The 25,106-nt window shown below is 40.9% G+C and overlaps 8 protein-coding genes across 16 annotated transcripts in view; 5 read left to right on the top strand and 3 right to left on the bottom strand.

Moving 5' to 3' along the window:
• Positions 1 to 630: 630 nt before the first annotated feature.
• Positions 631 to 6,528, bottom strand: Ifrd1 (Interferon-related developmental regulator 1). Its single transcript, XM_017168557.3, has 5 exons — positions 5,651 to 6,528; positions 3,203 to 3,887; positions 2,868 to 3,111; positions 1,468 to 1,695; positions 631 to 1,286 (listed from the first exon to the last, which is right to left on the bottom strand). Exons 1-5 carry the CDS (start codon positions 5,685 to 5,687, stop codon positions 1,203 to 1,205), a joined length of 1,278 nt encoding a protein of 425 aa, XP_017024046.1. The 5' UTR covers positions 5,688 to 6,528; the 3' UTR covers positions 631 to 1,202.
• LOC108075923 (uncharacterized) lies at positions 1,803 to 2,851 on the top strand. Its single transcript, XM_017168558.3, has one exon. It carries the CDS (start codon positions 1,937 to 1,939, stop codon positions 2,780 to 2,782), a length of 846 nt encoding a protein of 281 aa, XP_017024047.1. The 5' UTR covers positions 1,803 to 1,936; the 3' UTR covers positions 2,783 to 2,851.
• A 553-nt stretch (positions 6,529 to 7,081) lies between the features above and the next one.
• Positions 7,082 to 9,405, top strand: LOC108075938 (acyl-CoA-binding domain-containing protein 5). Of its 2 annotated transcripts, none has more exons than XM_017168581.3 (3): positions 7,082 to 7,441; positions 7,604 to 8,623; positions 9,055 to 9,405. In XM_017168581.3, exon 2 carries the CDS (start codon positions 7,606 to 7,608, stop codon positions 8,575 to 8,577), a length of 972 nt encoding a protein of 323 aa, XP_017024070.1. In that variant the 5' UTR covers positions 7,082 to 7,441; positions 7,604 to 7,605; the 3' UTR covers positions 8,578 to 8,623; positions 9,055 to 9,405. The 2 variants fall into 2 exon arrangements, with proteins under 2 accessions (XP_017024070.1, XP_017024069.1); XM_017168580.3 differs by having other exon boundaries at positions 7,084 to 7,437.
• Prx6a (Peroxiredoxin 6a) lies at positions 9,337 to 10,322 on the bottom strand. Its single transcript, XM_017168582.2, has 3 exons — positions 9,923 to 10,322; positions 9,669 to 9,861; positions 9,337 to 9,604 (listed from the first exon to the last, which is right to left on the bottom strand). The coding sequence occupies exons 1-3, from the start codon at positions 10,194 to 10,196 to the stop codon at positions 9,403 to 9,405; spliced, it is 669 nt and encodes a 222-aa protein (XP_017024071.1). The 5' UTR covers positions 10,197 to 10,322; the 3' UTR covers positions 9,337 to 9,402.
• A 256-nt stretch (positions 10,323 to 10,578) lies between these two features.
• Positions 10,579 to 11,077, top strand: Sbat (LSMD1 domain-containing protein Sbat). Its single transcript, XM_017168512.2, has one exon. The coding sequence runs from the start codon at positions 10,648 to 10,650 to the stop codon at positions 11,008 to 11,010; it is 363 nt and encodes a 120-aa protein (XP_017024001.1). The 5' UTR covers positions 10,579 to 10,647; the 3' UTR covers positions 11,011 to 11,077.
• Positions 11,078 to 11,196: 119 nt separating this feature from the next.
• Positions 11,197 to 12,706, top strand: RabGGTb (geranylgeranyl transferase type-2 subunit beta). Its single transcript, XM_017168511.3, has 2 exons — positions 11,197 to 11,952; positions 12,008 to 12,706. Exons 1-2 carry the CDS (start codon positions 11,355 to 11,357, stop codon positions 12,433 to 12,435), a joined length of 1,026 nt encoding a protein of 341 aa, XP_017024000.1. The 5' UTR covers positions 11,197 to 11,354; the 3' UTR covers positions 12,436 to 12,706.
• A 332-nt stretch (positions 12,707 to 13,038) lies between these two features.
• NTPase (ectonucleoside triphosphate diphosphohydrolase NTPase) lies at positions 13,039 to 18,576 on the bottom strand. 3 transcript variants are annotated; one of them, XM_017168509.2, is made up of 4 exons: positions 18,251 to 18,570; positions 15,264 to 15,405; positions 13,954 to 15,083; positions 13,039 to 13,629 (listed from the first exon to the last, which is right to left on the bottom strand). In XM_017168509.2, the coding sequence occupies exons 1-4, from the start codon at positions 18,281 to 18,283 to the stop codon at positions 13,537 to 13,539; spliced, it is 1,398 nt and encodes a 465-aa protein (XP_017023998.1). In that variant the 5' UTR covers positions 18,284 to 18,570; the 3' UTR covers positions 13,039 to 13,536. The 3 variants fall into 3 exon arrangements, with proteins under 3 accessions (XP_017023998.1, XP_017023999.1, XP_017023997.1); XM_017168510.3 differs by lacking the exon at positions 18,251 to 18,570 and adding an exon at positions 15,490 to 15,697; XM_017168508.2 differs by having other exon boundaries at positions 13,954 to 15,405; positions 18,251 to 18,576.
• A 708-nt stretch (positions 18,577 to 19,284) lies between these two features.
• Positions 19,285 to 25,106, top strand: part of lilli (AF4/FMR2 family member lilliputian) — a 76,128-nt gene continuing 70,306 nt past the window's right edge. Inside the window, exons 1-3 of one of the 6 annotated variants that reach the window (XM_070283544.1) lie at positions 19,285 to 19,952; positions 23,636 to 23,705; positions 24,485 to 24,868. Coding sequence is in view for 1 of the 6 variants with exons in the window: in XM_070283546.1 (XP_070139647.1) it covers positions 24,834 to 24,868 (35 nt within the window). In the remaining 5 variants the exon portion in view is untranslated. Of the gene's footprint in view, positions 19,953 to 22,171; positions 22,267 to 22,310; positions 22,410 to 23,635; positions 24,869 to 25,106 lie in introns of those variants that run through there. The other 5 variants (XM_070283543.1, XM_070283542.1, XM_070283546.1 and 2 more) reach the window with 5 other exon arrangements.

Raw genomic sequence — 25,106 nt, 5'->3', positions numbered from 1 at the left:
ATATATATGGTTTATGGGGTCGGAAATGATTCCTTGACTTAGAAAAATATTATTTTGTATTATAAATTCGGATTTTTTATATTAAAAAACTTCTTAATTTTTCTTAAATTAAAAATATCAAAACTCGGCCAAAAGAGAATTAATTTTAAATCGGAAAACTGTTCTGTGCTAGATTTTCTACAGTTAATAAATCTGCATACTTCATTTAAAAATTTTGAAAATTCAATTTTTTATCAAAATCAAAAATTTTAATGATGTAACCCCTTATCAAATTTCGCAAAATTGGCCAAAAAATCGATTTCTTCCTGACATGTCTAGTTGTCAGTAGTTGTAGTCAGTTCCCCTGTTGATGCTGATCAAGAATATATATACTTTATGGGGTCGGAAACTTCTCCTTCACTGCGTTGCAAACTTCTGACTGAAATTATAATACCCTGCAAGGGTATAAAAACCAAAATTTTAATGACTGATATAAAGCATAAAGAATTTCCCCGGAAATGTATGCGCTGCACTTGAGGATTCAGCCCTGGAGTTCCAAAAGAACCAAGCTCGTAGGTGGTTTTGACCTTGGCTAAGAAACGGCTTTATAGATTGACATTTTCACATCACCAACTCCGCATAATAAAAAAGTTTTGTTTAGTGTTTAAGCCTAAAATCATTTATTTTACACGTATCTACTACAAAATATATATATATGTATATATACTAATAATTATTTAGCTTAGATAATATACACGTAATAAAAGCAAGTCAAGCTATGACCAACTTTAGTATTATCCCATTCAACTATTTTAGCAACTATTTGAAGCAGAAATAGATATTGTATACGCTTGTAATTAAATAATGATCAACAAACTTATGGGTTCGGTGGCCCCCAATTGAAGTTAGAGTAACAATCAAAGTGCAAATCCAAATTGAAAATTCACAAAGTCTAAGAATCAAGTAAGAGAAACACAACTACAGTTGCGCTAAGCAATAAATATTCAAAAATATTTAAATATTTAAAAACTAGAACAATTTTGTTACATTAGTTGCAAAAATTATCCTAAATTTAGACTTAGTTCTTCAGCTTTGGCTACACGCTCTGCCTGGTTCAAGCTAAAATTAAATAAAATTTAACTAGTTAGTCCAGAGGTCTTGGCTATCGGGTTTTTTGAGATGAATGTTTCCGGGTCACTGTTGAAAACATAATTGGAGTAGCTTTAGGTAACAACGGCCGAACGCTTGTCACGATTCTTTCCGCGTGTTATGGAACGTGCCTTGAATGCGGCGGCATTAACGAGGTGCTGCAAAACGAAAAAAGAGTATAACGTTAGTTTGGTAATCCAGGGAAATGGCTTAAATCAAATCAAAATACAGAAAATATCAATATATCGGTTTTGTATCATTTACTTGATGGAAAAGTCGATAACAAAATCAATATTTTATGTTTGAAATATCTTTAAAACACTAGAATTCTCAACTTACCCGCTCCAGCTTGGAGGGCTTGATCTTGGCGTTGCCATTGATGCCCGTGTTGGTGGGACGCGGTCCCAGCTGGAAAATGTCACGAATGAACTCGTTCTCCTGGAGCTGCGATGTCATACCAGGACCCATGACTGTGCACATAGCCGAATACTGATGGTGTATGGACCAGGCATCCAAAGTCAGAGACTCGTTTCCAAAGCGAATGCTAATTTCGGGTGAAATGTCCTCCTATAAAAAAAGTAAAGTAACAAACAAAAAATTAATCAAGGTAGGCCACGCTTGTAAATTCCTATTTAATTTTGGGTAATACGTAATAATCACATTTGTAGTTTTCATTTCTTGCAGAGCAGACGAAATTCTATGTTTTAATACAAAAATTCTTGGTGTAAAAAAAAAAAAACCAAAAAAAAATATATAACGGGATCTCTATTCTTGTCTTGATTACTTTTTAATATAAACTGCCTTCAAAATGATGTTATCAACTTATCAGCATGACTATGTAACACCCAATGCCAAAAGGTACGAGTTTCTCACGCGCCCCGGTGGTCAGGAAGCTCCCAAGATCATCGAGTGTCAATGCATCGACGAGGACAAGATCAAAATCCCTCTGGCGGCCAAGGATTGTGGCGGCGTTGAGTGGACAGGGATTGCTCCGATGGGTAAGCTAGTGGATCCGCGAATCATACCCACCCAGCTTACCCAGAATCAAGCGGACAATATGGCTTTCTCAACGGAGACGGACTGCCACCAAATGCAACCCAATCGGTTCCTAAAGATCTTGCGCACAGTCTACCCGGACCTGTACGAACGGCTCAAGGTCCTGCCCAAAGAGGAGCTGAGTCGAAGGCTAGAGAAGAACCGCATGTACACGACCTATCAAATCGATTTCTGCAACATGAACGAGTATCCGGATGGGATATACGAGAGCCTGAAGACTGAGGACGACTCCAAGCAACACACCAACAAGATGATGACCGAACGCGGACCCTGCTCAGAGTTCCGTTCGAATGTGATGAACGAACTGGAACGTGAAACTTCTGCCGACTATGAGGTGTCGCGGGACGAGTGCGAGAAGACATACAAGCCGTTCAAGACTACCTTCTCGGATTCCTCACAGTTTGTCGAATCTGGCAGCAACTCACATTGGAGCGCAGCTCCAACCACATACCGCAAGATGCCGAACTTCACAGAGTACATGGACTCGATTAGTCGCAATGGTTGTGTCATTATGCGCAACAAGCTGCACGATCACTCCAAGTGCTTGGCCAAGTATTGCAAGCACGAGCTCAAGTTCACTTGCAATGACATGAAGTAGTCTAGTCTAGTCCTTCCTCGATTTGAAGTCTTGTGCATTATTTTAGTTTGAATAAATGTGTAACACAAACATCAAGATCACTCACCTCTAGGTAGCGCAGCACATCACGGAAGGTGGCCCGCTGGGCCTTGCGATCTCGCTTGGCACGGTATTTGTGCGAATCGGTGGCCAGTTGCTTGACAGCCTCGCAGAGCTCAGCAATATCCTCCTCCAGGAAGTCCTCGTCGTGGGCACGGCCCGATTCCAGGATCAAAGCAATAGTCTCGCCAGCGGCCATGCGAACATCCAAGTGTGTGGATTGCAAAAGGCCCAAAAACTTCTTGATAGAACTGCAAGTGATTCAATTCAAATATATTTACTAATTTTCAAAATTCATCCTTAATTTACAAGTTTACTTTAAGAGTTTCATAGAGTACTTACGGGAACATGTTCTGACCAGTTGTCATGAGCGAAACAAAGTCACCGGATGGTATTAGTGTAAGTAGCAATCCCCAGGCAGATAGGGCCTCAGCGTGAAGAGTGCCCGCCTCAGCGGTGACAGACACTGGGGTCTTGTCATCGCCCCGCAAATAACTGCCGGCAAAGATGGCCTCAAAGTACTGCATCAGCTGCACCAACTCTCCCACATCCTCACAGGCCAGAAAGCTCAGCAATCCCAGGGCTGTACAGCACTTGGCTCGAGCATCAAAGCCCACCGATTTGTCCTGCACCGTGGTCAACAGGAACTGGTTCATGGTCTTTGAGAAACCCTCGTCGCCGCCCAATTGAAGCACCAGAAGGGGGGCGAGCCGAGCGCCCCACACCTGCTCCTGTCCCTTGCCCCGGCGTATGCTCTTCTCCACAAAGTCCATTAGGGTCATCTTGCGGTCCTCCACAAAATCTGGCATATAGCGATGCATGAGCAGTTCGCAAATCGCTTGAAGTGCCTGAACACGGGTCTGGGCCGACTTCTCGGTGGCCTGCTCTAGGGCCTTCTCGAACTTCTCCTCGTAGCGCTCGTTGGCCAGTTCATCGGTGGCTTCCGAAGAAGCAACCTCCGAGACGTGCGAATAAACGCTAACATTATCAAAGGATTCGTCTTCAGAATTTGAGTCATTGGTGCGGCCTGCAAATTAATATTATTATTAATGATTATTAATATTTTTGTAATTAAGTCTTCAATAGATTAAATTCATAAAATTAATTGGAATATACCACCCAGTCTCTTCAATGGCTACAAAATCTATCAAACTACTTGAAACTCCAACTGAGCCCAGTGCTTGTCAAACCCAACGCCAAGCTTTTCCGTCTTCAAGCACTACCCATTCTCTTGCTTGAACTCATTTTAATTTAAGCCATCCAAATACATAAATATTTATAGTATGTAAGTAAGTATGTAGTGAGCATTCAAATTAGAAATTCAATTACATTGTTCGCTACACAGCAATGACCTTCAAGACCATATGGTTTGAGAGGAAATGTTGTGCAACAAGTTTTGGCGTCTTTCTCTTGGCAGTTTTTGTTTGCTTACTGCCACAAGCCAAAGAAAGAAAAGAAAAGAAAACCCGTCGTCGAACTCAACAACAACTTTCATTATGGCGATTTTCCATTGCCTGTTTTCTATTTGGGGCAAGGTAGTTTCCGCCTCAGCCTCGTGTTTTTCACCTTTTACACAAAGGCGAACAGCGACACAGCATGCTGTAACTACTGCAGGTAAAAAACAGCTGTTGGTGCGGTCTGAAAGTTGTTTGGATTAGATTCGGGAGAGCAAGCAATCTGGCTCAAGTGAAGGTACATGCTGCATAACACAGAGTTGCATAATTTTTAGGTCACCTCGATAAGGCGGCTGAGCAACGAGAGGATAGAAATAGTTTCTTCCGCGTCTTTTTTGATTTTCAAAAGCAATGGGTGAATATATGTAATAGATAGGCGCAACAGAATGATGTACCTTATGTTACCCTAAATTTAATATAATAGGTTAAATGGTCAAATATTTTTAAACATGATCTTTATATATTATATAAGATAATGGCACCAGATGTAATATATATAAGATATAAGTATAACAAATAACACTCTCTCTCAATCTCTTTAACTCGTTTTCAGTACAATATTTCGCATTCTTTGGGTTTTAAATACCCATACAGTGCTGGAAAATCCAATAATAAACATTGAAATTTAACTCCTCAGTTATTTTAAGCAATACACATTCTTTATTGAAATCAAACCCAAAATGATACCCTGCGATTATAGAACTGAGGCATTCCGTTCTGTTTTTTTTCGTTTGCGTGATTCTGATAAGCTGGCATTGAACGTTCGCATGTGTGTTTGAATACCTCTATACCGTACATACAAGTACATATGTATATACATTTATATATATTCAAGCATTTATATATATTTGGCGTTCGGTTCATTACTTGTGTTGTTGCGTAGCCAGCTGAGCGCGTGAAGAGCTTTTCATGCCAACACAGCACAGCAACAAAGCGCAATAACAGTGGGTACTCTACAAGTTAAATACCCTGTGAGAATCAAATTATCAGATTAGAATAATTGTACAAATCTAGAATATTTTTAAACACATGTTAAATTCAAAGCACTGCCGAAATATTGTTAAATAATATTGTCTTGGGTGTCTTATGTGTTCACCTAATGGGGAGTGCCCCGTAAACATTTCGGCTGATATTGCCAAACAGGTTGTGGGCACAAAAAGCTTTTGTTTTTGGAAGCCAACGAAATACACAATCTAGTGCACATAGTACACAGTATTTATTAGTCATGACGAATGGAATGACTAATGCAAAGGTCAAGCGAAAAAAGCAGCTGTGAAAATTTCGCCTGCACCGGCCACACATCTATCCCCATCTCGTTTCGTCTCTTGTGACTCACCTTTGCCTGCTCCTGCTTTCTTGTTGCGTCGCGGCATGTTGCTGTTGTTGTTAGCCGATCTGTTTTTGCGATGTTCACGTATTTTGTTTGAACTCAACGACGACGACGACGTTTGCTTTGTTATTGTTTGGCCTGCTTCGGCACACCAGAAAACAAAGAAAAAATCGGAACCGATTCCGTGTAGCCGAGTGTGTCCTTCTGTCCAAAGATGGAGGCGAAGAAGAAGAAAAAAGTCTACACGACCGCAAAAATGTCTACACTCTCCGCTTTGGCGGCAACTAAACGCACGTGGTTCCTTTTCACCAATTTATTGATTTCTTCTTCGAACGCAACTTAGGTTAGAATTCGGGCTTTGTTCTTGTCTCTCGGGGGCTAGTTGTGTTTGGGAACGATTTTGATCAGGACGCACCTATGCAGAAGCTTTGGTGCTTCCAATTTTTGGAAATTCTACACGATTGTCTCTGGAGCTGCTGCACGCGGCGCTTGCAAATGTTCAACTCCGATCGCGGAATGAAGGTCGACGGCTGTTGCGGGCGTATTTTATTCACACTCTGCTGCTGGGCGATAGTACAAAAATGTCGTGCTCTGGTCGTCGTTGCAGCAAATTTCATGTTTGATTGCAATGAAGTCACTCTCCGCTGGCAGACACCCGCCCTCTGTTCGCAGATCTTGTGAAATTCCCTTGCGTTCAATGTCGATTTTTGATTAGCGATTCCCTATTCCGTTCCGCTAACCTCCGGATATTGGGTATTTTGCGTGGGCCAGCGCTGGCACTATGTTGACTCGACGATGGCAGCTTTCGGAAAGCTCTGCGTTTGGTTAAAAATAATGCAAATAATTAAGCACTTCGATTACTGATTTTGACGAAATGAAAAAGTGAGTGACCGTATACAGAAGTGCGAGGAATTCCCACGGATGACGATGGTATTTCTTATAGCAATGGGTGCAACTGCTTTTATCGATAGTTTAAAAAGTTTGTTTAATTTTTCGAATTTTGAACTTGAAGAAATATTTTCGTACTTGGTTTCTTATATAGTAATTACACTCATTCTGCGTCTTGCCAAATCTGCGTCACCCTCCTTCACCTTTGCCCTGAGATTTCCAAATGGTTGTTACCTTGGTTTTTTCTTTTATTTTTATTTTTTCTCGTCATCGATGATTTACGGCCACACTTTTCAGTATTTTTTTCTGTACCAAACTCTGTTTTCTTTGGTGTTGCCAGTGATGAGCCCTCGATTAAGCTAGTTTGCGAGAGTAAAAGCAAACAAAACAACAAATAGGATTTCAAAAGTGCTAGAAAAAAAAATACATATTTTAAGTATTACAATAAAAGCTAAAATATATTTATCTGAATATTAAAAAAAGTTTTTAGAAATAATCTCGTTTTACGGCCGTTTTTGCATTTTCAAATAAGCCAAGTCTAGCCTGAAATGAGCTAAACTGGCAACACTGCCATCACGGAGAGAGAGTTTTTGAGTTTTTGTTTAGTTTTTATTTGATTGCAACTCGGATTTACGCCAGCCAAGAGCATAGGAACAGCGCAATAATTGCTCGTCGATTGGCCGAGGTCGATAAGAACAGTGTGGAAAGCTTCAGCCGAAGCTCAGAAGAACTGAACTTCAGAACTCGAACTTTGTCCACCAGCGGTCAGCGGTCGCCTCGCATCCGAAAACGTCGCCCCGAATCTATGTATGATTGCCCAGCGGAATCAATAAACGGGAGACAATAGAGCAGACAGCGGAGCAGGGGCTTGCAACACCAATTCGGATTGCAAAATAGCGAAATAAGTAGGTAATTTGTAAGCGGCAGCCAAAAGCTATTGACCACATCTCTCGACTCTGGGATTATCGCCTTGGCCAGCCGATGAGCTTATGTACATATGTATATCTTATCGCCCGCATTCCGATAATCGCGCATTACGGAAAATAATCAACCATTAACTTAATCTTGCAGGAATGGCCGCCATCGAGGAACGCTTCCAGGCCGCGGTTAACGTGATCAAGGGACTGCCCAAGAATGGACCCTATCAGCCCAGCACCGGCATGATGCTCAAGTTCTACGGCCTCTTCAAGCAGGCTACAGAGGGAGCCTGCCTGCAGCGAAAGCCCGGCTTCTGGGACATCGTTGGCAAGGCCAAATGGGACGCGTGGAATGATAACCGTCATATGAGCAAGGAGCAGGCCATGCAGCGCTACGTGGAGAGCCTGCAGGAGATTATTGAGACAATGTCGTTCACGGAGAACGTGCAGAACTTTGTCGGCAGCCTCGATAACCTGGGAAACATTAATCTGGACGAACTGGAGCTGGTATCGCCGGGCATGCGAGAGCTGGCCGAGTCGCATCCCAACTCGCCGTTCCATTCGCGCACAAACAGCCCACAGCACGGATCTAGCTGTAACGGGGAGGCGGAGTTGGAGGAGGCACCGCTGGCCACATCCGAAACGATAAAAGAGAACGGCCCCAGTGCGGTCCCAGTGGTGACCAATGGCCACATTTCGCCGCCACTGACCAATGGCTATGGCTCCAAATCCGCCAACTATGCACATGACAGCCACAACTACACGAGCAATAGCAGCGTAGCGATTGTGGAGCCATCGGACGATGAGTACGATGATCCCTATGATCTCAGCCACGAGCTGACCCAGGCGATTGCCCAGAACACGGACCTGTTGCGCCAAATTCAGACCGCCATCTCGCGCATGAACACCGATGTTGGTGCTGTCCAGCAGCGGGTTCGTAGCCTGGAACAGGCGGTAAATGAGGTGCGAAATGTGCAAAAGTCAAGGGGAACGACTGCCGCCTCGTCGCGATCACAGCCCGCCTGGTGGCCGCTAAAAAACATCTCTCCGCTCTGGTTCGCCGTCCTCATACTGTGGCCTTTCCTGGTGCGACGTTTTGCACGAATGCTTCAGCAGCGCAGACGCTGACACAGAAAGTGTGCAAAAGGATGCAGGGACATGTGGTAGTTAAATTGTAAGTAAATAAAACCACCTACAGCCCATTAGAACATTTTAGAGCAAGCTTTGTAGAGAAAACTTTAAGAGATTGGAAATATCCGGATCATTTGTATTCAGTTTTCGATAAAGGTATTCCCGTAATATTCACGGCCACGGAGAAACCTGTTTGGTAGCGAAAGCTTTTACATGTATACTTGTTTGCATTTCATTAACATATTTAAGGAAACGATCACCTACCCCACACTGATTGTTTGAATATCTTTGAGTATTTAAACAAGGGAAAGTGCCGTGTCTTGATCTTCTTATGGTTTCTTGTACGTATGTAACTAGAAAGGAGGCAGAGCTAGTCACTACTTTACTGCTTACTCTCACATGTACTTTAAGTAAAATAATTCATAATTCTTTTTACTAAAATCCTAATTACCTTAATTTTATTCCTATTTCCAGATACCTTTGGTTACGGGCACGAGCTTGGTCTTTAGCTTTCGTTTATCCACGAAAGTTGTTCTTCGGTTATTGTACAGAGTTGGCCTTATTTATAATATTTTCAAATCCAGTTGCAATATCTTTATCCTACTTTTGTACTCGTACATATTTATGTATATTTATTTTGTAAAACGAAACGCGCGACCTTATATATTTTGTCACATTCCCCCAATCATCCAGATATTAGATTGTAAGTCGAATGTTTTCGCACACCTTCGTCTGTTGAAATACGGTTGTAAGCGCTTAAACTTTATTGTGCTTTATTTTTGTTGTATTATAATTTTGTAATAAAAAAACAAAGACAAAACCTTAGGGTTGTGGTGTTATTCGTAGATAATGCTTTCCAGAGGGCACTTCAACGGTCTCAATGCCGCTGGGAAAGAGTTGTGGAACTTCCTCGGCCTTAACCGTGGGCAACACCATGCAGTTGCCACCTTGCTTCCAATCTGCCGGCGTAGCCACGCTCTTGGTTTGGGTCAACTGAAGGGAATCGATGACCCGAAGGATTTCACTGAAAGGATTATTGAGTGTAAGAAAATATAATTTTATATAAATTTTAAATATACGAAACCCACTCGAAATTGCGTCCCGTGGTGGCTGGATAAAGTATGGATAAGCGCAGCTTCTTCTTTTCGTCCACAATGAAAACAGCTCTACAAGTGAGAGGAATTCCCTCTGCATTCAGCTCATCCTTGTCCAGCATATTCAGCTTAAGGGCCAGTTCCCGTTTGTCATCGGCTATGATGGGATAGTCAAAGCTGTCCAGTTCTGAAAACAAACAAAGAAACTTTATGTATGTGGCTCAAAACACTTGACATTCAAAACCCACTGGCAAAGCTCTTGATGTCCTCGATCCAGCCCTTGTGCGATTCAACGGTGTCACAGGACAGGGCAATGGGCTTAACTCCGCGCTTACGGAACTCGGGAATCAGGGCCGCCACTCGGCCCAATTCCGTGGTGCACACGGGCGTATAATCCGCCGGATGGGAGAACAGGATAGCCCAGCTATCGCCCATCCAATCGTAGAAATCAACCTTTCCCTCGCTTGTATTTGCCTGGAAGTTGGGAAATGTATCACCAATATTTAAGGCCTTGCCCGACATATTTTTTATAGTAGTAGTTAATTGTTTGGAATGGTCAATATGATGAAAAAGTTTTGGATAAATTGGAAACAAAATTGCCGCGATAAGTGGACTCAGCTGATGGCTTTAGTGGGACCGTTTCAGCATTAAGTCCAGCTCCAGGGCTGCAATACTAGAAAAGCACCATTTAGTATTTTCAGAGCGAAGTGCGATAAAATAAATACAAGAAAATTCCCATAATTACACATATTAGTTATGTAATGTAAATAGCAGTTATATAAATTATTACTTTTGTATACTTTAATTTAAAACACCCTATTAAAAGAATAATTTATTGGTATATTTTCAAAAATGTAATGAAGCGGTATATTTTAAGAGCTGGACGGTATTAATGATTTACCACTTTTCGGTCACACTTCTTCGAAGCTATTCTATTTTCTGTTTTGTTTTTTACATTGAAAACAAATTCCTGATGACAAATCTCAGCATCAGTGGCCAGCAGGTGCCGCTGGCACCGCAACCCATTGCAGAGCCCTTCCGTATCACCACGAACGCACCGCACCAGATGAATGATGCCAGCTTGACGCCCGGACGAAAGAAGCTGCAAAAGTGGCTGGGCCGTGTCCTGCGTATCGTCATCACTGACGGCCGGGTCCTGGTCGGATTCTTCAACTGTACGGACCGTGATGCCAACATTGTGCTCTCCATGTGCGCCGAGTACTTGGTAGAGGGCCAGGAGCCAAGGCTTCTGGGCAACGTAATGGTGCCCGGTAAGCACATTGTCTCCCTCAGCATTGACGAGCCCGATCCACAGTCTAGTCTGCTGGTGCAATAGTTAGGTTTCCCATCTCGCGTTTTTAGTTTTTTCATGTCAATAAAGTTCAATAAACAATGTAAGCTCATTGGAAAGTTGTATTTATTTATACCTGGCTTGAATATTTCGCAGCCCCATCTCGGCGTCCCTGATTGCGCTCCTGAACCGATCAGCTGTTTGATAACAAACCGCCCGCGTTGCCAACCATCGAAGCTGATGAATCAGCTGCGGCTCGTTGCCTCTTCTAGATATTTTTGTTTGTTTGCTCGCACAACTATTCCCTGTGCCAATTAATTCATTTAATCAAGCGAAACCCCAGGCTGAGGACCGTTCCGATCCGTTTCAATTGAGGCCAATCAACAGCGATGGACTTCACGACCTTCGTCAAGCCCTCCAATGGCAGCGGTGACGCCAATGGCGGCGCCCAGACACTGCAGTTCTGGAAGCATGTGGAGTACATCGAGAACCATGGAAAGCAGGAGGATGACTATGAGTACTGCATGACCGAGTTCCTGCGCATGTCGGGCATCTATTGGGGCACCACGGCCCTGGACATAATGGGTCAACTGGACAGGCTGGAGCGCAAGTACATCATTGAGTTTGTGAAGCGATGTCAGTGCCCAACAACCGGAGGCTTTGCGCCCTGCGAAGGCCACGATCCCCACCTGCTGTATACATTGTCTGCGGTGCAGATTCTGTGTACTTACGATGCCCTCGAGGAGATCGACTGCGAGGCAGTGGTGCGGTTTGTGGTGGGATTGCAGCAGCCGGATGGCAGCTTCTTTGGCGACAAGTGGGGCGAGGTGGACACACGGTTCAGCTTCTGCGCGGTGGCCACGCTTACGCTTTTGCAGCGTATGAAGCAGAGCATCGATGTGGAGAAGGCGGTCAAGTTTGTGCTGTCGTGTTGCAATCAAACGGACGGAGGCTTTGGATCCAAGCCAGGAGCCGAGTCGCATGCGGGTGAGTCATAATGTTGTTATTATCTTAATCTTCGTTATATTTTGCATTCCCTTAGGTCTGATTTATTGCTGCGTTGGCTTCTTCTCGCTGACCAATCGCCTGCACCTGCTGGATGTGGACAAACTGGGCTGGTGGCTCTGCGAGCGCCAATTGCCCTCGGGCGGTCTCAACGGTCGTCCGGAGAAGCTGCCCGATGTATGCTACTCGTGGTGGGTGCTCGCCTCCCTTACGATAATGGGTCGTCTGCATTGGATTAGCTCCGAGAAGCTTCAGCAGTTCATTCTGTCCTGCCAGGACGCGGAGACTGGCGGCTTTTCCGATCGCACCGGCAACATGCCCGACATATTCCACACGCTCTTCGGCATCGGTGGCCTCTCGCTGCTGGGACACTCCGGCCTGAAGGCCATCAATCCCACGCTCTGCATGCCGCAGTACATCATTGATCGGTTGGGCATTGAGCCGCAGAGATTGGGCAGGCCGTGAGGGAGGATATCCAAGATATATTATACTTGTAGCCAATGAATTTTGCATAGATCCGATCAAAGCTCTCCCGTATTTCCTAGTTTTATTTGTACAAACAAAAAAAAAAGACAAAGATTCCACCGCAAGAATATGTTATTCACGTAGTACTCAATGCTCTTTTTCCTTTTACTACGTTGTGCATTTACCCATCCTCTAACTTGTATGTATATTTTGTATAACGAAAATTAAAAACAGCATTAAATAAATATATTATTTTATTACAGCAGACCAAGAGTGTTTTAAATTCGATGCTAAAATTAGGGAGTTTGTTTTATGATTCTATTATTAATAATTATAATGTTATATTTATTTAATTGCTCACAAAATAACTATTTCATATTCATATATTCAACATAAGAATGGCATTTTATCTCGCGAGCCAAGTCCCAATGGATTCCTTTTGAAAATCTAACATATCGATTTATTAGAAGTTTGAAAAAATCGATTTATATATCGGCATTCATCAAAAATATCGAATCAGCATTAAAATTTTAACTTCTAGAAGCTGAAAAAGCTACAATGCCCCCACCCCATAGAATATTAACCATAAATCATTAGCCTCAATTATATTTAGACCAATGTTAACATTTTATTGATTTATTTTTGCAAAAATAATTAAACTAACATTTGCATATGTGACAAAAACAATTTGAAATGTTCTCACTAATATATAGTCTAGGCCGTTTTACATATTTAAGGTAAATACATATCGATGTGTAAATTGTTATGTACATGAGGAATCCAACAAGTGTAAGGACTAAACATTTAAGAACTTTGCAAAATAGATTGCTTTACGAAAAATACAAAAATCACATGAAATTGGAATTACAAACTAAACATTAAGTGTAGTCGCAGTGTTTGTGTGTGTGTGAAATGATTCTTACAGAGCACAAAAACGATATTAAACGATATGTATATAGGCAATGTCCGAGTTGTGTTATATAAGTGTGTAATCTGTAGTATACTCGATGCACGTCTAAGGCACTCTATAAACAATTTCAGCTAACAATTCTGTTAAAAATGTGTATGTCGTCATCTACTATGGACTAATGGAGAGGAGCGTTAGGAATTACTGAACTTTTCGTCACTAGTCAGCACATTGTAGGCACAGCCCAAGGCCCAGGAGATTTCATGGCCATCGATTTTCTTGTAAAGCTGAAAATAAAAATTAATAGAATTAGAGATGTATGTACAAATATTAATAGGATCGATTTATAGGAATTTTAAAAAATCGATTTATATATCGGCCTTTACATCAAATATCGAATCAAAATTGAATTATTAAAAAAAAAATCTTTAAAATCGATAACTTGTTTAATATTTCTATCCAAGAATGATATTTTTAACTAAGTTTAGCCTCTTTTTTGTCAGTTTTACACATAAAACATATTATCGATTTATAAGAAGTTTGAAAAAATCGTTTTATATATCGGAATTCAGCTAAAATATCGAATCATTATTAAAATTGTGTGAACCCACCTTTATTTTCTTCCCGTCGTTAAGACCAAATCCTTCGCGTAGCAGCGTCGAGATGAACGTGAGGTCAAAGCACATGAAGGGCTGCTCATCATTGGGGATGGCGCAGATCTCCTGGGCCTTCTTGCGGAACGCCTCCACAGTGGTCTCCCCGCCAGCTATCGGGTCCACCAAGCCCGTCTCGACGGCCCGCTCGAAGTAGTAGCTGAAGGCAGCCACAGCATGCTGCTTGAGTGTGAATGGCTTGGGCTTGACTAGCGGCATCACCTTGCTCTTGACCAGCTCCAGGCAGGCGTCAAAGTCCACAATCGGCTGCTCGGCACTGGACTTGGGATTCTCCTTGCCGCTGATCTTGTACTGAACATTGCCATATGTCCATGTGCGATTGGCGATGATCGGATTGACGCACACGCTCTCCAGCACCGAGGCCTCCTTCTTGTAGCCGTGCGAAAAGACGGCGTGACGGGCGGCCATAAGACCCAGGCCCAGATAGCTGTGCGTGAACACATTGATCTTCTTACTGGAGGTGGCCACCTCGTGCATGTACTTGTCGTACACGGGCACCTGTTCCGGATCCGTTGGCGAGAAGGTAACCTGGGTGCTGCCGCCGCCCAGATCCAAGGCAGCCGCTTGGTTTGTCTTGGACAGGCGACCCAGCAGGAAGTTTACGGTGAACCAACTGAAGATGCCCTCATCGGTGCCATCCATAATCTCAACCGCATCCATATCAACGCTGAACTCTGACTTGGCGAACAGATCACGGACGGCATTTAGGATGTTTTCCGCCTTGCTGGCTGGCAGCAACCTTAGGCCGGCGGTGGCCTTCAGTACCAGCGGAGTGGACGACCAGTGCTCCTTGGGTATAAAGGCACGAGCCTCATCCAACAACAGCTTGATGGAGTGAGCTCCATCGGCTGGATTGTCGGCAAAGGAGCTCAAGCCAGGCTTGCGCTCCTTGAATAGCTCCTCGTAGAGCACCAGCTTGTTGTCGATGAAGCTGCGATTGAACTTGTAGGCCAGGACGCGGCTTCCCGTGGATCCGGCATCAATGATGGCCGCATACTGCACCTTGCTGTACCCAAACTTGGAGGCCAAGCGGGCCAGATACGGGCTGGCGTTCTCGGAGATGAAGCCTGAATCGTCGGCGGGTGGATTGATGGTGGTTTTTGGTTTTTGGCGAACAACAGGTCGTACAGGTGTCGGAAAATGGGGTTCCACATGCACATAAGGAACGGTGACCGTGGGAAAAACAGAGGGTTTGGTTAGCACAACTTTGGGAACATCGCTTTTAGCATAATACAAATGATACACACCAAACACAAAGAGCAGCAGAATGGCGGAGATGACCAGGCAGAGGAAGGAGATCTTGAGGGCGCTGGTGCCACGGTTTCCGCTGCTGCCGCCATTCGGGGAGCCGCTGTTTTTCCGCCGCAGCGGCTTTTCATCGGTGGCCAGCTGCAGATAGAACATTGGATTAGTTTAACTAACTGTATACCTTAGTCATAAATGTAGTTAATAGCTTTTTGGTTAGATCTCTACCAGCTTATATTCGTATTTCATCGCTCAACTTCTCGGGGAGATTCCCGTTGCCTGCTCAGCCACAACATTTATGCAAAACTCGGGACTCGTGCGGAGCAACACATTTCAGCTGTTTGGCTGGCTCTCTTTAAATATTAACACGCACGCTGTTTACTATCTTTTTTTTTTTGAAATTTCAATGATTATCTTGTTTTCATTTCATTTTTTTTTTTTTTGGGCTTTTGTCGCCAGCTTTGGGCCAGGGCTGCGGCGATATGGCCACCGATAACGATAACCAGGGCTGCCTCACACTGTTCACAACGGTAATGCAGAGTCGCAGAAAAGTTTTCGATGGTAAGACGCGGGACTTAAACTCAAAATTTAAAAATAAATGGTATTTAAATTTGTTTTAATTTCCCTAAAAGATTAGAATTTAGTAAACTACAAATTAAAAAAAAAATTCATAATATTTACTTTATTTTGATAAATCAGAAATGTATACAATATTGAAATCTATTAAAGAACTGCAAAAAAGTATGCAATGATAAAATATTAGCCTGCTTTCTCATACCAAACCCCTTAAAATCAAATAAATAACTCTACAAAATAAAAACAAATCTTTAGGTTCATTAAAATAATAATAATAAAAAAATCGGAACAAATACGAAATATATGTTTTGTTTTCCTTAGTTTAGTTTTAAAATGATGCCTCGCTTTTAATTTCAAGAAAAGACAAACACTAAAATTCCCTTGCCCGCAGAATTGCAATATTCTAAGAGGGTTCGCTTAAATTGAAATAAATAGAAACCTGTCTGTTGGCTAGGGGTGAAAAGCGGCCTTCCCAAAGTTCGAAGTCATGCTAAATTACACAATATTAAGTGGACTCCGCAACAGCAACGTTCATTTGTCTAGAATCTAGATTCGAGAATTCAGAAGGTGTCTTATCACGTAACCTTCGGGGCGATATGACAACGATAAGACGCAATCAGTTTGACTACTACGACAGACATGCCTCGGCCACCACTAACAATAATAATCATAAGTGGGGCAGGCAATAAGCGATCTTTTAGCTTGATTAAATATTAACGTGGCTGGAGGGCAGCAAACAAAACTGATGAAATTCCCATTATTTAAACAAATGTTTCGCTATGGGTAAGTGACTTTGCTGACGTAAAAATAGCTTTGGTAATGGAGTTGACAACGTTATTGATATAAGTACTCATTTTAATTTTGTAGAAATTATACAGACCCACAGCAATTACAGAGCATTTAATATTCACAATGAGAACCTATCGCATATGTTCCGTTGGGCACGACGCTACCGTAATCAATAAATCAATTGATAACAGGGAACGTGGGCGCCCGCCTCTTTTATGCCGGCTAACGATGAGTAAGAAACAAGGAAAGCATGAAATATTTTTCAGAACTTATCAGAAAATACATAATAAATCCATTTGGGAAATACGATTTGATTCGAATTTCATTGTCTAGAATTATTTGGCGTAAGCAAATAGAGATTATACTTTGAATTAGAAAACAAATAGAAAACATAAACCAAGAAATTTAAAATAATTGAAAATTTGTTAGCATTTCTTTCTAGTTTTCTTATGGTTTAATATTTGTTTTTGATAGATTTTGTTGTCAGTGTGAAACGACTTGCTTTGTCGGACAGATAAAGCCCCTGGCCTTTTTCGACTCGGTAAAATAACTAGACTCAGTTATTCGTTCTCCGGCCTGAGAAATTGAACTTGCTTTTACATATATTTAGTCAGATACATTAACATTGATAGGAGAAGCCGTTGCTAAGGCCACAGTATATGGTGGAAACAGAGTGATAATTATACAACAAAGAGAAACCCGCAAGCAATGAAGAGATAATAACTTAATCATTTAAATATTAAGCCTCTCTGTAAAAAATACTTTTGAAAATTTGCTAAGAAATCCGTTTTTAAAATTGCTCAAGTTGGTGGGCACTTTAAACTATTTCGAAGCACAATGAGAGAAGAGCAACAAGGCAGATTATAAATAAATATAAATTCTGTTTCACTAATGCTTCTCCCACAAATTGACCTTTGAGCGGACAAATGGATAAGCGGATAAAAAAAAAAGAGCCACGCAAGCAGGGTTAAGGCCACGTCTGCACTCACTGGCAACCTGTTCGGGTTCCTTGCGCGCCACCATCCTGGTCTGGTCTACTTGCATCTGCATTCACTGCATCTCACCGGCGTAGGTGTATCTGCTCGTGTGTATCTGCGAGAAAGCAATTGAAAAGCCGTCTAGCTAGATTCGGGAACCGCTGCCAACTTAATTGCTTGTGTGGTCTTTTTATGTGGGTTTTTTGTTCCCCTTTTTTTTAGAGCCCCCAATGACCTTGCAATTAAGCAGAGTACCTAAGGAAAACGTGGCTACCCTGGACATCTGGCGCTGGTTTATTTAAAACAAAGAATAAATAAACCGGCCGGCTCAGCCAAAGCAGAGAAATGAATATTATTTTCAGCTGTGTGCTGCTGCCTGGCACAAACAAACCTTGTTTCGTGTGTGGAAAATAAATTTGCATAATTATAGTTAATCAAGCGGAACCTGCTTGCTCCCTCTCACATCAAGTTTAAACATTTAAATGGCATGTAAACTACAATTTAAAATTAAAATTGGCACCACTATATCGAGAACTAGCGTGCGAACACTTTGATTTTGAACTTCCGCCTTAGGAATGCACGTGTGTGTGTGAGCAAATTGGCGAAAGAAATGTTGTTTTATTAAGTGTTCTTAACCTTTGCCTTACTTTTCTCTTCCGCACATCGGTGGTGTTCGTCATGTTGTTGGTGTTGCTGTTTCTGATGTATTACTTTGTACTTAATTATGTAAATAGACGGACGATTTAGCAAACGCGGCGCGGCGCCTATTTTGTTTACGTTCGATGGTATGTGTTTGCGCGCTGTGATCGCCGAGTTGGAACGCACTAAACTCTAGGAATCTAGATCTAATTTGGCGGCGCGCCTACCGACAAATAAAAAATGCTGCGAACAAAACGAAAACAAGCTGTAACCGCCACGCGCACCAAATGGCGTCTTAAAATAAACTAAAAACATTTATTTACCACCCGCTCACTTATATGCCGTAGCCCTGTCAGCTGTTTGCGCCTATCGGGCAATCGGTTTGTAGAATGTTATCGCCGTTGCGAATTTCGCACAAAAAACAGTGAAATTCTTATCAACATTGTGAAATTTAAATAAAAAACTTTATTTATTGCTTAAGTTTTATACGCAGAGCATTTTAAAGCATAATCAAGAACTACAATACTTTTTGTTACCGCGGTTTTAAAGATCCGGGACACCATCTGTAAAAATAGGGGGGATATTTAATGGGATTCTAGGATATCTTACTAATTCGAAACTTTACTCCAGGACTGGCATAAATTCGAAAATTTTAAGAGTGCTTAAATACCTACAACTGAGAGAGTAAAAACATAAATTTTAGTAGGTAATCGATTTACTGCATGAAATAGAATTATTTACAAGTCGAAAGTGCCCATGTCATATTTTCCAACACTGATAGAGAGTATCAGTAATACCCCGGGTTGTTTTGGCTTGCTTGATAGTCTTGTCACATCTTAAATTTTGTTGATGGTAGTACTTTAAGTTCTTTAAAATAAATTATACAAATTCAATTTATTTTAGAAGTAATATTATACCACAGCGTTACGTTTTCCAGCACTATACCCACTATCGTCTATCGGCTAGCTGTCAGGCAAACAGCTGATCTTCGGGGAATCAGCTGGCCGATAGTTTTTCATATCGATAGGCCAGCCATCGATAACGATGTGTATTTTCGTGCTCGCTCTCTGCACCAACACAAAACACGCAACTAAATTTAATTTAAAGACCCATTAAAAACAATGCAAACGGAACCAATTAAGTGATAAAGTGGCCACCGCGGCACCGCCGAAAGCGAGCGCAGTGAATATTCCGAAAGGAAGCGCTTTTGGGGAAACTTGCACAAACCTTTTTTTCGTAAGCGCTCTGCCTCTAATGTGGTCTCTTTCGCACAGCAGAATTACTAGTTGCTGTGTGTGTGCGTGCGTGTGAGTGTTTGTGTGTGACTTTGACTGCAGTTCGCGTTCGTTTTTTTTATACTAATAAACCACAAATAGACAGCAATAAAAGTAAAATTATTTGATGTGAGAAAAGAAGAGCGGAAATCCGCATTCGTTGAAAATGCTGGAGGCAGCAGCAACAGCAAAGACAACTTGCCGCCAACGAAACAACAACTACAAGGCTCTATCACCAACACACGACAACAACAAAAATTACTACAGCCTTATTACTACACAGGAAAATTGTGACTGTGTGTGTGCGTGCGAGTGAGTGCGCGTATTTGTGTTGAATAATGTTTAAACATTTCTGAGTTTCGCACACAAGAAACAATTTAAGTTGCAGTCACCAGTCGCAGCGACCAGACATACGATTGAAGCAAACGAAAAGCAGGTAAATGCAAAGTCAGCAGGCCAATTGTTATAAACAAAATATGTGAACATAGCAAATGTGTCAAAAGTTCGTCATTGCTCTCTCGCTTTCGCTCTCTCATTCTCTGTGACGTTCTCCATACACTTGGCTCTCTCCATCTCTTGCCCGCCACGCCGTCGAAAAAGAAAATAAATTAATTTTGAATTTTTTCCATGCTTTTTTTGCCTTTGTGGGCTCTCGCAAAATTTTAATTTTAATTTGCTATGCGCAGCGAATTCGCGCGCAAAGGCAGAAAAAAAGAGGCACCCACAAGAGGCAGCAACAACAATTGCCAAGTAATAAACGTCAAATGCCAGACGGACGCTCTCTCGCGCGCGCTCTTTTTGTCCCTGTGTGCGTGCGTGTGTGCGAAAGTATGTGTGAGTGTGTTTGGGTTTGCTCGATTTTGTTTTTGTTCAAGTTTGTATTTTATCTTTTATTTAGGTGTTTGCATTAAATAGAAACACCGAACCCAGAAAGAAATTCGCAGCCTTATCACCCTTCAATTCGTTATTTATTTGATTGGAGCTGAAAAGAAAAAAAGACAAATCTGAGAGCAACGCAGCGAGGAAAAGAGCGAGAGGGCAAACACACCTCAAGGCAATTCTGATAAGAACAATTGTTAATTGTTTGAAAGCCGACATTCCAATAGTCCATTGGAACAGCATGAAAAATCGGCAATTGGGTATTGTGTTCGCTGCAAAATCGGTCGCTCTTCGATTCGCGGTGACTGATGAAATAATGCAGACACGAGTCGTCACAGTAATCGCCTAAAATGTACCCTGGGTAGATGTAAAAAGCAATTCATATTTGTAGTTGGAAGGTCTTCTTTAATCTAGCTTGAATTGCTAAACCATTACGATTTTTCCATTTGACTTGAAGATAACTCTATGAAATGCGTATTTATGTATTGTATGTATAAAAATACCTAAAAGTTGCAGGTTTATTGTTAGGCTAATTAGTTTTCAAAGCCTCAGTAAAATTCCAATTAAGACTAAATGGATAATTATCTCCATTTGTCTTTGCGTGTTCTTTTTGTATACTATTCGGACTAATACCGGGCTCAATCAAGACTGTGCCGTCGGCGAAAAGTAAATACAAATAATATAATTGGTACATGAATTCCACTGTATTCCATTTTTATAAAAACTATACAAGTTTTCAACTTATAATACATGAAACTGCCTCCAAGATAAAATCCATAATTTGCGATCACAAGAAATAAGGGGCTGATTTCTTTTCTCTTCCCAGACAGATAAAGAAGCCCATGCTAAGAACACTTTGTCATCTATCGTGATTATGTGAGAGCATACATACATTATTGTAGTGTTTTTCGGTTTGGAAAAATTGCAGCTGATTTCAGATAGCCAACTGAAAATAATATAACAGCTGTTTTTGAATTAGTGCATTTGTTGTGTGTCCATGGGCATGGAAGCACAATTTAGTGCTTAACAGCATAAGTTAGCGTTTTTCGCTCACAAACAATTTAACATTTTTTCCGAACTTGAAAGAATAACAATTATTGGCCATCATCTTATCAAAAAACTACAATAAAAATGGAGAGATATTGAAGCCCCCTGCTGCTTAATAATAAGACAGAGCGCTTTTCCTTTTGTTGTTCGCACGGTTTCGAATTCCAATGTATTGGCAACACTAATATTAAACTGGCGACAACATAGCAGTGGCCATAAAAGAGAACATAGATTCACGCTCCCTTTAATGCTCTCTCTCAAAATTCATTCACACTTTTTTTTGGGGGGGAGAGACATATTCTCTTTGTTTAGTTTGCTCAAGAATTGTATTGGATAATTCGAAAAAAAAAAAAAGGTGTACTTATATATTTTCATAACCAATTAACATGCCTATGTAAAAGACGATCTTTGGCTCTGTTAATTTCGGATGCGCTGTTAAACAGCCCCGTTCAAATGCCGCTCGCTCACTCACACTCACTGCGCATGCCCTCTCACTCGCTCCGTCAATTGCTTCGCCGCTCTTGCTGTCTCTCGCTCGCTCAGTTATCGGGGGGAGTTCAGTTTCGCCGCTCTCTCGCCATCTCAGTTATCGGCGTTTGTTTTGTCACTCTGTTTTGGATTTCGCAGCGGTCGCATCGCAAACACAATCGCCGCTGCCGCCGTCGCGACGTGTGAAAAATGTAAAAGCGAAAATAGCCAAGAAAATATGTAAAAAAGGAATATTGCATACCCAAATGGCACCAGCCGAAAAAATCGTGTAATTTTCGCCATAAAGAGTATCTGCAATCAAATTCCAATAAGAGTGCTTACAATATAATGATATGGTGAGAAGTGTGCTTAATCGATGTTTGTTCTGTGTGCAAAGTTCATAGTCAAAAGCAATGCAAAGGCAAGAGCAAAGCAAAAGTAAAAAGAGCAAATGCTAAAGCCAAATCTAAATCAAATGTAATATAAAAAAGTTGAAAACGTAAGTTTAGCAGTGAAGAGTGCGATGGAAGTTTGATTAAAATATTTATAAAACGAAATCAAGAGGCCTTCCTCTTTCGTCTCCCCACACGACCGCTCGTTCGCTCGCACACTCTGTCTCGCTCTCGCCACTGGTTTATTTTTAATTCGCTTGCAAAGTTTCAATGCAAATCAAAAATGGAATAGAAATCAACAGATCAAACACAACAACAATTTTCGCTTTCGCATTTCAATACCAGGAACAACAACAATACGAGCAACTCGAAAACGGAACAGAAGAGACTAGCAAGAGGCGAGCGAAAAAAGTGAAATGCGCATTGACTTCGGAACATTTTTGTGTTTTTTTCTTTTATTGTCAATTTTTCAAACGGCACTTGGACCTGGACCGTGTGATTATGTTTCTCTCTCGCTCTCTCTTTCTACCTCTCTCGCTCTGGCCGCACGTTCGCTTTGGCACGCTCACTCTCTCGCCGTTCGCTTTCTGCTCTTCGCCTCGGCTAACGGAACTGCCTGCCGTCTTCTTATTGTTGTTGCTGCCGCTGTCGTTTTTAGTTGTTGTTAGGCAAAAGCAAAAGTCAAAAGCAAAGGAAAAGGTGCGTTGCCCTTTGCCTTGCCGTTACAATAACAAAAACAACCACAGCGACTAATGAATGAATGTGAAATAAAAGGCAACAGCAAAAGCAATCACCAGAAAAGCGCACAATCAGATACATCGCGATAATTTTCTCGTTCATCTGGCGTCTTTATGATATTATGTACGCTACATTTTTGATTTTATATTTAACACCTGCTGTTCTTCCATCAACATGTTCTATGCCTGCAATGTACGTACACACGTATGTATGTGTGTCTGCTGCAATTGCGATCAACAGCTGTTGTTGGTGGAGCGAAAGAGAGAACACGAAATGGGAGAGCGCGAGCGAATATCTGTGCATGGCATAAGTTTATATATATGTATATACATCTGTACATATGTATGTATGTATGTCCTTGCGTGTGGTTTTTTTGTGGCGTCTGAGAACAGGAGTTTATGTCATCGGGGGACATTTAAAGTGGGTTAATCGAAACTCTCTTTTTAATTTAAACTCCCTTTTTAAATGGAAATTATTTTTGAAGTTACTACTTGTTAAACAGTGCGGCGATCTTACATGGTGAACTTTTGTACACATTTGTTATTGTTGTTAATTATCAAATGGATTTAAATTAAGACATTCTTCTTATTCGCAGCTAACTTTATAAATAAAATCGCCTCAGATACAAGCAATAATAAAACTAAACCGAAAATAAATCAACAGAAGTAAAAACGTTAAACATTTAATAAAGAATAAAGTTGATTACCCATTGCATTAAAGAAATAGTAGCCATTAGCTTTATTAAAAAAAAAACAAACAAAATAAATAAATATAAAAAAAAATAGACGCGTAAAAATTTTGAGCAGAACTTAGCAAGCCTATAAAATACGCCTTCCAATAGTTATTATATATACACGCATTATATACATGCATATACATAGCCATAGCACTTAAACATATATACAACGCTTAGATAATGTAGAAACAAATGAGAGAATGAAAGAAGAACGATATATAATCGTGGAAAAAGTGCGTTATATTCTAACGGTGCAATCAAACCTTAATGCAGATCTATACGTGGCTAATCGATATTACGGCTACCCTAATATATATATACATTAAAAACATATATATATTTCATACATCCACATAACAAATAAAAATACAAACAATTTTTACAATCCTCAAAGTTAGCAGCTTAAAACCAACCAATGCAATTACTTTAAGAAATTTACTTTATCGGTAATAGAGATGCGTATGAACAATAAACAAATATTGAAGAAAAATTAAAAAAAGAAGTGCAAATTACAAATATAATATTAAAGAATTATAAAGATTTCAAATATTAAAATCAATTTATCCTACTATTCATAGGTTTAAAAATGAAATAAAAAAATTTTATAAATGCGCCCCAAGTGCTTAATTAATAACAAAACAACAACAACAACACCCTACACAACCAAACAAAAACAATGTAAAACAACAACAACCTCAAACTACACAGCGAATCGAGCAATATTATCAATAATAAAAATGAATTAAAAATTGTTAAAATTGTTACAATTCAAATTAAATCAAAGCTAGTAGCCTGCCAATAGCAACAAAAAATTAACAACAACAAAAACACCACAACTAATGCGGTGCCCAAGAAACATCGCCAACTTTAGCATCTCACAAAAACTAAAGTTAGCATCTCCTCAAGGAGCAGGAGATCAGGTGGGAAAGGGAAAAGGATACTCTGCTTTCCCATCAACAAATCCTTGGACTAACAAACGACGCCCATCGAGGGCGAGCTGGACTCCGCTCCATGAAACAACCGACAACTGCAGCAACAGCAGCGATTGGAACCCGATATGGATATGCATATGAAAAAACTTCCTAAGCCACGGTGAGTCGAGATTAACATTTTGTTTTATTTTATTCACAAATATATAATATTATAAAACAAAGAGATTATAATTATAATCTAGAGATCAAGTTCTTTTATTAAGTAAACTCTAGTAATAAAGAATGAAAAATATATAACAATTTCAAGTCTAAGGTAACCCATAAATAGGCCGATTAAATTCCAAGTGCAAATATAATCTCTGGACATTTCCCTGGTTAAACCCAAATCACAATAGACC

This window comes from Drosophila kikkawai, chromosome 2L, assembly GCF_030179895.1.
Source record: "Drosophila kikkawai strain 14028-0561.14 chromosome 2L, DkikHiC1v2, whole genome shotgun sequence".
Classification (NCBI taxonomy): domain Eukaryota; kingdom Metazoa; phylum Arthropoda; class Insecta; order Diptera; family Drosophilidae; genus Drosophila; species Drosophila kikkawai.
This window is presented reverse-complemented; position numbering and strand designations above follow the sequence as displayed.